Source organism: Ammospiza caudacuta, chromosome 3 (assembly GCF_027887145.1).
Source record: "Ammospiza caudacuta isolate bAmmCau1 chromosome 3, bAmmCau1.pri, whole genome shotgun sequence".
Classification (NCBI taxonomy): Eukaryota; Metazoa; Chordata; class Aves; order Passeriformes; family Passerellidae; genus Ammospiza; species Ammospiza caudacuta.
The window spans coordinates 66,659,290-66,674,207 of NC_080595.1; the positions used below are offsets into that span (position 1 = coordinate 66,659,290).

General features: G+C 38.5%; 1 protein-coding gene across 1 annotated transcript in view; it reads right to left on the reverse strand.

Annotated features, from left to right (window-relative positions):
* Positions 1–3,276: 3,276 nt before the first annotated feature.
* Positions 3,277–14,918, reverse strand: part of CLVS2 (clavesin 2) — a 57,726-nt gene continuing 46,084 nt past the window's right edge. Inside the window, exon 5 of the mRNA XM_058802255.1 lies at positions 3,277–11,510. Coding sequence (XP_058658238.1) covers positions 11,423–11,510 — 88 coding nt within the window. The 3' untranslated portion in view covers positions 3,277–11,422. The remainder of the gene's footprint in view (positions 11,511–14,918) is intronic.

A 14,918-nucleotide genomic window follows, 5' to 3' on the forward strand; every position in this document is an offset into this window, starting at 1 on the left:
TAGAAGACATATTCCTTTTCCCTTGTCTTTCATTCTGGAGGTTGAAGACCATCATTCCCTAAAGCGACTGCAAACCACATCTCTTTAAGAGACTGTGTATCTGAAAGGTAAGTTTGCAAGCATTTTTCAAACACTCTCCTGAGAGCAGCATCATTATTCCATTATTAACTTTAGTCTGTAATTTTTTTTTCAAAAGATACTATATGTCAAAGGGTTTTAATGACACTAGAACAACTTAGGAGACTACAGTGATTTAGCCTGCTTGCACAGGGGTGCACCAACTTGATGCAGCACGTGTACTGAGATCCATGGCTACAGTTTTCTTAAAGAAAAGAAAGTCACATGAACAAGAAATTAAATCAAAAAAGATAACATGCGATGTGCCAGGTCCCTGTTTCCTAACAAGATGATGTGTTTCTCCTTGAGGTCTTTGTTATATGAGTATTAAAAGGATTAATAATGATAATATAGAGCCTTAATAGAAAAAATCCAGTTGATTGTATAATGCACAGTTGCACCTCATACTTTATTCTGAGCACTTTCAGATTTCAGGGTATATTCTCAGTTTGTGGTCTCTTGATCTGAACTTTAAAAGGGTACATGCATTAAAGAAAAAGAAAAAATTGTAAAGCTTTGAATATGTTATTTTCCACTACTGTGTTTATTTAGAAATAATTTGAGGCTTCATATTTCACATTCAAATTTTATAAAATTTTGTTTATGCATGAAAATCTAAAAAAAAATTTCACTAAGATCAGCATCCCAACTGCTTCTCCATCAGGGCTAGACTTTATTTGGTGATTGTAGCATTGGGATACAATTCAAATCAGTCTCATTTTTACTTCATTACTCCATTAAGAAGAAATTGCATGTCTGTTAAAAAAACATTTTTATTTTCAGAGACTGAACTAAAAATTAATGCTATCAAACCATATGATTATCTGTTTTGTGCAGCATTACTGCTTCTGGAGATAAAATTTAAACAGTCATGTTTAAATAACATTTCTTCATTAATATTTTTTCTATAAATTTAATGGTGAAAGTTGCAAAGTTGTATATCTGAATAGGAGAGAGTGATAGCTTAAAAATAGTATTATCTCCATTTTGACCAGTGTGACATATTTTTGCTACACAGGCACTTTCTCAGTTGCTAATCTTCAGGGGTTTCAGCAGTTAAGCTGATGGATGATGGGAAGAGGATTTCTTGACAGCCCAGTAATCTGTCCAGAGGGGAAAGGATGCTGTTGGTCAGGGTTCAGGTACTGGAAGGGCTTTTGACTAGCCAACCATCTGGACACGTCTGGAAAGGCCAAGGGATAAGTTTTTCCCCACTACTCAGCTCATGGGAATGAAAACAGCACTGCAAGGAATCATGCAGGCAATGCAACAAAATACTTGATGTGCTACTGACAAAAGAATTTTTGGCTTTGTGAACACTTACTTTGTTTATATTGTGCTCAACAGACAGAGATGTGTGTAAAAACTGCCAGTACTATTGAAATTATTAGCACAGCTCCCACTTTCACTATCCACTCCTCTACCCTTCATCACTGCAGCACTACTGGGGGCTGCACCAGAGCTGTGGTAGCATGATAGGTAATTAACTCCACAGACAAAGCTTCCACACTCCTGCACATCCTCCTGGCCATGCCACTACACTGATGGGAGTTACACTGACTCCAGTCTCCTTCTGACTGGAGGTTGTTTATGAACTCCTGCCCACAGGCAGCAAAAGCATTCCTCTGCCCAATTACCTACTTTTATGGCACTACATGTCTAAAATGTCTGTGTAGCCCTAGTGTAGGTCCCCATTGCCTCCCAGTTCCCTCAGGACAAAGGCAGGTCTGGCACTCTTTCCCCCATCCTCCCCCACAGGCTGGTGGTCTCTTCTGGCAGGAGCTGAAGGTACTGGAGCTGCACAGGAACTGCAGGATGCTCCAGCCAGCTGCACATCAGAGCCAGGCAACCTGAGCATGCCACAACATGCTGACATGTGGCAACACAAGATGCCAGCTTTGAGGCCTCTTTTTCCCACAGAAAACCAACATTAGGGAAAGAGGTCCAGCATGGAAGGTGGGGTGAGACAAGCAGACCCCAAAGGTGACACACTGAGATCATGTTGTTTGCAGGGAAAAGCAGCCTGGCAGCACACAAAGGGGTAGTGGTTATAACCCAGAACACTGGCATTGCAAACCACACCATAATAGGGGCTTCAACTCTGCTGTCAGAGGGATGCAAGTGAGGGATTTCCAAGGGAACAGAGAGCTGTATCGGCATGTAGCTTGTATAGTTATGTCATGATGAAATGTACCATTGTGCAGCAATGGCTTACATACTGTGTACAACCATGCAGCACCTGGGAGCTGAGGGACTATATTCCCACAGAGATGAGAACCCATCAACATTTTTTCAACATGTTGATGTAAGGAATGCATCTGCATACAGCACTGAAATTGTGTGTGAAACAGGAAGCTACTGCAGCCTATTTTTTTTTTCAATCTTTGTAAACCAAAGAAAAGATACAGAAAATGTACAGAAGAGGTGAATAAGTGTCCTTGTGTCTAAAGCAAGACATACTACAAAAATGACATTAAAGAAGCACATAAACACATTACTGTAATTTACTGGGCCTCGCCTCTCATGGGAAAATAAAAATCTAGAATGAAATATGGTCATTCAGCAGGCAGTGCTCAAATGTCACACAGCCTGCTCTACCCTACCCTGGTTAATCTCTCCTGAGAACAGAAATATTTGCTGAAGAAAGGGACATCTCTGTGAAGAGCTAAGACCACTTCTCCCTGATGTGGCATCAAAAGAAAAGTCAATGAACACGAGATGATGCCAGGGAACACACTACACACAAAGCTCAGAGGCAGGAGAGTAGGAATTATCTTGGAGGGGGAAATGAGCTTTTCTTGTGTGGCACCCCTGGTGATCTTCACCTGTGAGATAAGAGAGACTTCCAAGTGACAGTTCAAAATGGTATTGTAAATGTGAAATATGTTAACTCTCTAAAACTTACTGATGGGTGGAAAGAGACATTCAGTGTTACCAGACTTTCATGCTGACATACCACTCAGTATTTTTCTTTCAATATCTTGGTAAAAAAATTCAGTTCACACAATTAAAGTATGTCTTCATATATGTTTTACCACAAGGAAGCCAGACAAACACTCCCGTGTACAAACACGAAAATATATATGTATTTTAATTTTCATTTGGTCATATTTTATTTAACAGTATGTCATTCTTCCTCAATAACCAATGATGATTCAAAGTAGTAGCACTCTCCAAAGCAGCCCATTGATCACAGAGAACTGATGATACTTTAATATACAATATAAAGAGTGATGTTCACAAAGTTGCTTTATCTTCAGACTTTAGGTTAGAACACAACAGACCAAAATTAACCATTTCACTAGGTCCAAGAATAAAATTCAAACTGACAACAAGTTGTGAAAAGAGAATAGTTATTGAAACTTTACAGAGAAAGAACATGATTAATAAACTTGTCCTGGCTTTACAAATCTCAGACCTCCTGAGTCCTAAAAATACTAAACTGAGAAACAAACAAATTTTATCCTGAGGATACAAGCATTTTTTTTTTAATTTTTTAAAAAATATTATTTTTTTAAATTACTCCTGCAATTTAATTTTGAATTTTGATATGGTGCTATAATATTTTCCATAAGGCTCCAAAGTAGATTGCTGCATGCAAAAAGAACATTATTCAGTAGTTACTGCTATGCAAGTAGTACGGATCACAGGAGCCTTAAGGCACAGATTGCCAATCTGCAATTTTAGACACCACCACGACTAGCTGTTAATCATTATTCTCATTACAGAGCTGTATTAACAGATTATGTGAGTGCTTTTGTATTTGCATGATTGCAGAATCAACAGAGTTAACATGATTTGTGCACAGCCTTCACTGGGACACGAGTACTTCCATAATATGTTGTTGATTAAAAGTTGGGGCAGCAGTTCCTATGTGAAGAGTGACAACTAACAGTCAGGGAAGGTAACATCTTAAATCACAGGAGTTGTTTCACCTACACTTCTAGCCAGACTCTCTTGTTTTGTATTCCTTTATGATGTGGTTGGCTTTGGTCTCATTTTCCATCTCACCCTGTTAACTAGAGATTTATAGAAGGGAAATATTTCAAATGCTGATCCTCAAGATCTACTCTGCAGATTATCAGTATGTTTGGGTTTGTTTACAGTTTTCTTCAGTTATTCATAGAATAAAGCACACACAGAAGACAGGTTGCTGTTGAACACAAGAGGGTTAGGAGAAGGGATGAAAAGCTGGGAATGTTTTGCAGAGCACATTTCACACAGCAATCCTTACGGTGAAAGAGCTAGAGAAGCAAATAATTTAAAAGAGCCATTATTCTCAACTTGAACACTAGAAAACTGCAAAACAATTTTTCTTATTATTGTCAGGTAATCTAAATGTGTCACTCTGAATATATTCATAGCTTTAGAAAATTTTCATTTTCTACTGTTTAATTCCTTTTACCACTGCTGCATCAAAAATGCATGTGAAAGAGACAACCATACTTAAAGGAAAGTGATTTTACACTAAGTCCTATCAAGGATACAATGCAACCAAACCCTGGAAGTCTTTAAGTTATCATAATCTTAGGCAGTACTTGTAACAATCACCAATTTAATATTCTTAGGCATTAAGTGTAATGCTTAAAGTTGTCAGTTTCCTTTACATCATCTCTGCTCTGAGTGACTAATGGCTACAATTAACACCACCAGCAGCACTGTTCAAAGACACAGGACACAGATCACCAGCTACAGCTCCAAGGCTGCATAATTAGCACAAGACAGAGAGGTCTGCAGGGGAGATTCCCACACCACTTCCACTCACAGCTTTCCACAGAACAGGTGCTGATACTGATGTCAGGGCAAGGCAGGCTGCAACTTGAGCAAGTGCTGAATTCTCCCAAAAATTTTCTCTGCAGCAGGGTTTTGCAGAATACATCCCTCTCTTCTCTTCCTATGGACAGGTTGGGGGGCTCTGCACTTCCAGCTCCTGCATGCTACATGATAACCACATCCTGAGAGCTACTGTGGAAACAGCAGCACCAGAGGCACTTCAGGTTTAGCATATGCATCAGCTTTAAATATATCCAAACTGAGTTTGTGTGGGAAAGTGAGAAACATGTTATCTCTCCTTCCTGATGACAGATGCGTCATGGGGTTTGTAAGTCCTCTCTAATATTACTGAGCAGGTGAAAGCCTCCCTCATAATTAAAATGCTTAACCAGTTCACTCCAAAACCTAATGTTGTTTTCTCCCTAGGCCTGCCACCTTTCCTTACAGCCATAGGGGTCTTTTCATTATCTCCTGCCATGACTTCTTCACTCAGGCAGGACACAGCACTTTTCATATTCCTGGGACCCATCTACAGGTGTCTCTGCTGTCTTGTTCTGAACCCTTAAAATTATATTCCCAAGCTCAACTATAGCACCTACTAATTTACACGGTAACTCGTTTTCTAAAGATTTGGGAAACTCCATTGTGGCCATACATGGTAGACCATACAAAAAATGGAAACTCTGCTCATAATGTAGAGGGGGGACTCATAATAGGCTACTGATTAATTACTTGGAAGTGTTAATGCAAATTCTATCACATCATTTTTGCCATTCATACAGCTTTCCACTGCAAGCTTGCTTCTTTTTGTTTTGTTTTTTTAATTATTGTGTTTTATCATCTTCTATTATCTCTCCCCTTGATTTTTTCTACTCCTAAATTTTTATTAACCAAGGGACCTGATTTGAGATGCCTGCCTTTAGGCACTGCTGTTTGTTGCTGATGATGCGACAGCCTCTTTAAGGCTTTGATACGCATTTGCATATCAAATAAAAATCCTAATTAACTCCTGCCATTTGTCTACTGCAAATTGACAGATATGTCAATTCACTGGAAGTGAATTCTCTGCAAAAGGAAGCTTTGTCAAACCTTTATTTGAGAGGACTTACTGTGAGCCAGTGGTTCAGAGAGAACAGATCTGGCTGACCACAGTCTCTGCAGACAAAATCCTTTGGCCACATTTTAACAAACATGCACCATAAGGAATTGTCAGCATCTTCCTTTGGAGGTCTCTCTATTTCCCCTGTGTGCAGTGCTTCCCCCTGGCTTTGGATTCCACAGCAATAGCTGATCAACTCTTATTTTGAACTCACTGCAGAAACTTTTTTTCTCTAGTTTTAAATTCATACCATGCAAGTGTTAACATGTCTTTTATCAATCAAAGCAGTTTACACACACAGAACACCGGAGGAGGAGTGACAAAAGAGTGGGGACTTCTCACCCATGTTTCAACTTCACCACTGCCCAGCACTGCAGAAGTTGTTATTTTTTAACAACAAAAAAAAACACTTTGCAAATTATGCAATCCAACAGGGATCAATGCTGTTTTGTGCCAACAGACACCTAGGAAGGAAATAAATTAAGATCCCAAAAGCTGATAGAAAAAAAATTCCCACACAACTGAAAGCTGAAATGCAGACTGAAAGGTGATCTGCTAAATACAGATTTTGACACAGGATCATTCAAAGTTACAAGGCAATACAGGACATGGGATTCTATCTACCTAGCTTGCACTTTCATTTGGGGTCACTAGAGCATGCCTCTAAACAAAATGTTCCTTGTATAGTTAATGGAAGATAAGTAGCGTGTTTTGCCCCTGACAGATTTCTTTGTGAGGAAAACTTCATTTTGTGTGAGTCTTTGGACTAAACTACCTTTTTTTCCAAGAATGAGACAGCGAAGAAAGGTATTTCATTTGGAGGACATACACTCTCTTTGCCATTTCCTCAGCAGTAATGGTTAAATGTACACTCAGATTTAACTCCACAGGAAAGCAGATCACCCCTGGTTTGCAAAGGTGTCTTGGTAAAGTGTTTAAAGAAACTAGACATGAGTGAATCATCAATAAGACCTTACACAGAACACGGACACATCTCCTGTTAAAATCAGACTGAGTGATCAGTGTAATCTTTTCCACACAGAAAAATGTTTTCCATTGAGAGATGTCTCTAACTCGCTGTGCCCTTGTTTTACTACCTGAGAAACGGGATGATGATTATTTTCTCAATTTCATAGAGTGTTTTGAAGTTTGTGGACAAAAGAGCTATTCTCACCACCAGAAGTACACACTCACAGGCCACTTGCAAAATACCTTTCTTTAGAGGGACCTGATCCAGCTAGCAATGTGATTAAGTGTTTTCTTCAGTACAATGCTTTGACACCTTTGCTGTTGTCTTTCACATTGATATTTATCTTCCAAATTTTTCTTGGAACCCAACACTGCTAATAGCTCAGCAGGACATTCCCCAGACACAATTTAAGATTATAAAATCAAAACTCCCCCTAAAATTCCATTTTAATATTCTAAATAAAATCCTGAAGCCTGATTGGTTTTGGTTTTTTTTCTCTTGCATGCTCTTTCAAACATGACTTAATCAAAAAACTTGACAAATACATACATCAATAAACATAACAGAAACAATATAATAACAGGGATATGACCAAAGCTTATTGCAAAGTGTTTTCCAAGTAATGCTAAATGGTAGTCCTTATGATGCTTGACAAACTTTAATTTCCCAAACAGAACAGGAAAATAATAAAAGACATGAACAAAATACTGTCAGGTTACAATTTTGTCAGGTAATGTGCTTAGGCTTGGCTGTGACTGTGATTAAATAATACAAAGAGCATTCCATGCAAGGTACTGAGCCAAAACATTTGAGAGCGACATTAAAGTGAATCTGCTCCTCCACACATCAGTGACCTCTTGAGGTCCCTTTTATTCTTCTTGTCTTTAATTCTGTTTTCAGTTTGTGACTAGGCATAGCATCTTTGTAGAGTGCAAAACATCTTCTTAAATATGCTATACAGCAAATTTACATTACTGTAAAGACATCTCAAACTATTTTAAAACTAACAACTATTGGGAGGGTGTCTGTGTATTTGTTGGAGCTTAGTGGGTCTGATTACCTGTCTCTATAAAGCCAAGAGTCTATTGACATCTCCAATTACAAGTAGATTTTGGTCATGGAAGTTTCCATAATTTTTCCATATATTTTTAAACATTTGTGTCTTGGAAAAGTCATTATGTAAGAGGATATTTTTAGATCTTATCAAAAGCCCCAAACTATCAATTTTTACACTTTTTTTTTTTTAATTCTCCTTTTCTTCTTACATAGTTGGACAGGTATATCCAGTTTCTCCACTAAGTTCCTTATATTGCAGGATATTTTTATATGCATATCAGCATGCATAATTACAACAAGTTTTTATTCTACCCAATACACAAGAAAGGTAAGAAATTAAGAGGAGTTCCTCCCAAGCATGTGCATTCTGGTTTTAGCACTTCAATTCTGCTATAAAAATTAGACAGCAATTCCTATGATAATAAAGATTGAAAAAAGTTTTCAGTCCAAATTCATCTAATAAAAATTGAACTACCTATAAAGATTTTCTACAAGAAAGGTGGAACCTTTATGTACCCTGATACGTAAAAGAGAAATGCCTTCAAAGAATAGTGAGAGCAGGTAAAATATATTTATTTCTTTTACCCATTTCCATATTCTTTTTCAACGTCACAATCGCAATTACCACTGTCAGAATTTGATTCAGTGAAATAAAAGCTGCAGCCAAGATGACCTGTAGCCCAACTCTTCAAGAGAGAGGATCTTATTGAAAAAGCAATTTTGTTCTTACTAAAAGATGAGGTCCCAGTTGCACAAAATTATAATATATCCTACTTTCACTTTCTGGAAAAAATATATTCATACTCATTACCTTAAATTGAAATCAGACATCAGAAAATATTAAATAAATTACAGTTAAGTGCACAAATAAAGGATTTTCAAACAAAAATTTATAAGCTTCAAAACAAATTTCAAGCTTCATACAGTGGAACAGCTTTGCATTTTGTGATTACACAGGTGGTGTACTCTGAAATCAGCATTCTGCTCTCTTATACCAGTCTGGCCCATGTATGTAAAAGGATCTGTGAAGATTTTGATCACCACTGTGTCACAGCTTGTATAAATGTGGAGTATTGACTAAATCCTGAAGCCCTTATAAGGAAAACATTTCTACTTATGTTTTAGTTTTATCTGATAAGAATTTTTAACTCATAACCATGGCAATATAATAGTCTACTAACCAGAAGTGTGGAAATATAAAACATACATTCAAAAATGGCACTTATGCGAATACTGGAGACACAACTCACTTTTACAGCATGATTTTACAAGGAATGTGAAAAATGAAACTGAATAAAAGAGTACAAAAGAACTGATCATTTTTTTCAAGTCTCTCAAACCACAGAAGTAGCATTAGGACAGTTTTACTACTGACAACCTTTAGAACAGACTGATAAGAAGTTCAGGCTCCATCTTTCCTCTCTGCATTTCCTAACACATACCATGAAAACAGAATTAGGAAAGCAGAAAGGCAATGAGTTGTTCAGATAAGTTCCTGCAGGCTGATGGCATATTAGGGCATGCACTATTTATCAGTGCTGCTAATGACCTGTGAAGTAGGAAAGCTTTATCTGTGATTGGCCTGGGCTAATCAAAGGTGATGCTGGAAGAGTCAGGTACGTCCCAGCCCTGAGAAACGCTGGAGCTGCCACCACAGGAGTTACAGCTCAACTCGAGACGACAGACTTTCAAGTTCTCACTCTCTGCTCTTAACCCATCTCAGCCTACCAATTCTTACAGCTGTAATCATCCTGGATGAGAAAAGGTGACCTACAATCAGTAACTTGGAAACTTCACCTATCACTGGAGTGATGGAAGAAATGTTTTAAACTCTAGCACTCGGGAGGCAGGGCTGCTGTGAACTATCACCTCCAGTGTGGTCAGTGGTTTCATAACTAATCCCTGCACTGCCTGAACATGCTCTTACAATGCCTTTAGTTATTCAGATGCCTTGCTGGGCACCCTGTGTGTCTTCCCACTCTGGCTGTCAATCTAAGTCCTAATAAGAAATTACATTCTCGCCTCAGCATGCCACTGCCTGCACACACATCAGCCAGCACACAGAGATGACACAGCCCCTATGTTTCAGCAGATTTACCCAATCCCTAGTGAAAGCTGTTGCCCTTTTGAGGTAAAATGTATTTCTCTATTATGGCACATGTTCAGTATATACAGTTACACTACAACCAAAACAAAGGTGTCCCAAACTATAGGCTGAGATGTTTGACTAAAACTTATTCATAATAATCTTTGCTTGGAGTGGGATGCTGTTGATCTATGGAAAGTTCTACTACATTAATAATGACAGTGTCTCAATATACAATCTATAATATATCTAAGTACATTGAATAGGTATGATTTCTTGTATAAACCGTCAATGAAATATACTTATCTAACGATGTCACCTTGTATGCTTGTCAGAGATTGGTAAAAATATATATATATGTATCCAGTCTCCCAGTGCACAGGATTCAGTGACTAACCTCTGCTGCCAGGCTTTAATTTCAGGTACTGGTTATTCCACTGTAGTTAGAGGACTAATGTCTCACTCCAAGGGAGAATAGAGTTCTGGAAAGATCCTTGATGTGCACCCAAAATGCAAGAGAAGTAACTCCAATGTGTCCCACATGACAACACCCAGATTAGGGCACCATCCAGGTTACTTGTGTAAATGAAAAGTTAGTGATGAAACCTCAGAGACCCATACAGCTAAATGACAAAGCTATCCAAGAGTTGGTTCCAGTCACCTGTGATCTTTCTCACAATGCACATTGTTTATGCTAAATACCAATCCCAGACCCTAGTGTTATTTGAGAAACGAATTCCCACAGTTAGGAAACATTGCACTGATTACAGCATCTTCCAAGCACTTATAGTCTCTCTTTATCTTAGCACACTATGTGATCACTGCAGAAAGAAATCCAGTAGTCAATATACTAGTTGGCTTCCCATGGGAAGGACAACTCTTAATAGCCTCTGATGTTTTTCTTTGCTCAGTATGTTTCTCGCTGTGCATGTGTGTGTGTGCATGTGAGAATACACACGTTTTCTTCTCTTTTTTATGGTGCACTTCACTGACATATTTAATAGTCACTCATTTCCATAGCACTTGTTTATCATAACTTACAAAGTAAAATTGGAGGATTATATTGTATTTACAACAAGTTGGCACTTACAGAATAAATTATTGATTCCTTTTTTTAAATTTTATTTAATTTTCTTTTGTTCTCCACTTCTTTTTCACCAAAGGGCTTCCAGAATTCAGGCAGAATAGTAACACCTGCTGCCAATATGCTACATTAACATGAGTAAATAGGGTTCCAGCTGTTACACTCTTTCCCAGTGATTTTCTTGTTGCTGAGAGGCAGTGCCTTCCACCTCAGTTCATGTCCAATGCTCAAAAACTGTTAGTCAAGTGAAAGCAAGGGCTGCATGTTTTCTTCCTCATTCTTATCCATGCGTTTCAGCACCCCAGGATCCACAACTGACTGAGACCTGCAGAGGGACAACATGTTTATGTGACATTTCTAGATCAAGACAAATGAGGGTAAACCTCAGCTTTCTTTTGTTTATTTTAATTTCTGTCAAGGTTTAAAAACAAGGATACAGCATTACCCAAGCATCTGATCATTGCAAATCATCAGGAAATACCCTCATAGAGGGATAACAGGGCTCAGTGCTGATCTGTAAATATGGGAGCAAAAGGTGGAATAAAGTGGATTGTGAAGCAGGGAGTATCCTCCGCCCACAAGAGCAAACTAAGCTGTCCTCTGTAGTGACTTAAGCACTGACTGTCTCTCCAGAAGGTTATACAGCAGTGGGCTGGCAAAGAAGGCACAATTCAGCCACCCAGCTGGCTAATCACACATTGCAATTAGCAGGATGTGTTAGCTGGAAGCACAGGTTGCTCCTTTTCTGAATAGCATCTTAATTCAACAGCGCGAAATCCTAAGTCAAACCTAGGAATGGTGCCATGGTTAGCAGGATTTCTGAAGCAGCACAAATGTGTCAAACTCACTTTTCAGCTCAACTCAACAGGGCAGAGCAAATTCACTGACAATTGTAAAATTTCTCTAGATTCTCTGATTCAGCCCAGAAGCATAACATGATACCAGTGCCCTGCAACAGCCATATGTGAGAGGCAAAGAGGAAAACTGAGTCTCCAACAAAATCAAAATGTTCCATTGAAAACAAAGCCTGGAATATTAAGTCACATCAGCCATTTCTCAGCTCATCAAAAAACAGCTACTTCTGGGCTACAGTAACTGCAACCCTAGTTAGATTTTTCCTTTAGTGAGAAAAATCTCAAGCAGGAAATGCCTCCTTCTCTTTCCTTCTGTAAAGATTTGAGATAACTAAAGAGCATGTGTGCATCTCTACAACGCAGGCATTTATTTTTGATCAGTGGAAGCACACTGAGCCTGCAGCATTGACACAGATTTGCTCATTTAGAGGGCTACAGTGCAGAGAAAAACCTTTAAAAATTCTAACCTTTCCGAAGATAAGCATATGGATTCAGTTCCCCCCTCTTATAAACTGTCATCCTCCAGTGAAACCAATGAATGAGGCTGATGAGGTCTTTCTCAAAAAAATTTAAAGAAAGGTTGCAAAAACACAAGAAAAACATCTGACTTAAAGCTCAGCTGAAAACTTTAGACACAAGAATATTTTCTAATTATATTTATCCCATTCTCATACTAATACTAAAATCAAGAAAATTAGCTTGAAAAATATTATCATCTCTCTTGTGATAAGCATATTTTAAACTTTTTAAATTGGAGTGTACAATAATACTTATCCTGAACACTAGTCAATTCCTCAGGCAGAAATCTAAACCAGTGAATTAAAAATGCTTTTTTAAAAATCTTCACAAGGTACCATGCCAATGCAAAGCTGATTGAAAATTTGCTGGTGGAAAGATGTACTCATGGAAAATCCAGTTCATCATGATAAAAATTGCTGTGGAAGCAAATTAACTTCAAAGGTTTGCCAACTAAGTGCTGAAACTGAGCCTTTTCCCTGCCTGCCAGTGACTGAGCAGACAGGGTTTCCAGTTCTCATCTGGGGAGAGCTGAAGGGCAGCTGGAATGGCTGCAAACCTGGCCTCCAGTTCCCTGTGAGGAAGCTTTGGCCATAAATTCCCAGGGCCTCCAAAGCCCCCAGTGCCAAGGCAGGCGTGAAAATCCAACTGCACAAATCCTGATCTATGGTTTGTAAACTCAGATGCCCAAAAGCCTTGAAGAAGAAGGAGATATAGTTTGCACTCAGTTTTAAACAGAAATTTACTGTCATGCTTCATCAGCAGCAATTCACAAATGAAGGTACGTGAAAGGAAAAACATTTGTTTAAGTCTGTAGCTCCTTCTCTTCTGCCTACATCTCCCAGATAAATTTGCAGACATTACTGAATACATTCTGAGAAAACACAATGGGCCTGAGTTATACTACGAAGTCTCATTGCAGAGGTGAGGAACCAAACCACAGCTCCTCTGCAAAGTTTATCAACACAGACACCTGCCCTGCTGCGTTAGGTGAGAGGAGGATGCAGGTCTCCAGCTGGGTGCCTCAGGATGACAGCCATGGGTGAACACGGCCACAGGCTCAACCTGACTGCTGAGGCTGCTGCAATGGTGCCAGGTGACAAAAACAAGTTCTCCTCAGAGGTCTGTGCTAGAGGTGGCATTAATTCTTCCTTATATCCATCATCCTCCTCCCAGTCAACCTTCCTTTCAAGGTGAGGTCATCCAATTCACCAAAAATTCAAGGAGGTCTGGAGGAATGTCAGTGGTTTACATTGGGGGCAAAAAGAAATGAGGGGTAAGAAAGAAATGAATTCTCAGTAGCAGTTTGGTTTTAGAAAGACATTCTTTCAGGAAGTAAACTAATTTTAAAAATGGTAAGCCAAATTAAACAAGATAATTGTTGGAGAGCTGCTAGACACTTGTGAAATTTGTTCTAAGCTAAGCACTTTTCATTGCCTTAGCATTTTTTAACATGTTAAAAATGTTATGGACTAACATATACTGATTGTGGGTTTAAACTGAGAGAAACAACCCATCAGTTGCTGAATACAAGTTAAAATTAATGTTTAATGAAATAGAGCTTATCTGTTTTATTGTAACTTTTCTATTCCTGCCTTAGCAGAGTCTGTGCACTTAGTACACTGAAGTCTTGGGACTTTCTATCAGTCTTAGTATTAGCACAGTAAGTCTACTTAGTACTTTTTATGTCCAGCAGCAGGGAACAAGGATTCCAGCAGATGCTGGAGGCATGCTAACTGAGAAGGAATACATAGAAGGTGAACAAATTTTAGCACATTATATAGATACAGATTTCAACATGTTTATTTTCTGCATTAGGTCTCCTACTGTGTTAGTTCAACCAGAATGAAAGAATATCAATTTGAAGCTTACACTGAAGTGTAATACTGTATGAAAAGATTTTTCAAGAACAAGTTAAATGAAAATAAAAATTATTTGAGAAAGAATGAAGAAACTGGTCAACTCACTGCTTTTCCACTTAATAATATTCTTGCCCAGGACAATCTGGAAAACTCTACTACAAACAGCATACTTCAAAAGGACTTGTCACAGGCCTTCTCAGATTTTATTTTGTTGCACCCTTGGATGAAGTTATTTACTCTCACAACATCATTTTACAGCAGAAAGATTCTGCATTTCAGTTCCTTAATTCCATCCTTCTGTCTAAGACAGCTTCTCTGTTGTCTCATAATTCTTGTATTATGTGCAAATCATGCGTAAGTGCATTGTTCACCTTTCCCCTCTCCTGGCTCTTTTTCTCTGTCCCATTTTCTCCATTAATTGTGTTAGTTACACATTTCTAGCTTCCTATATCTGGGCATTAGGGATTTTGGAGGCTCTGGGAATTTATGGCCAAAGCTCCC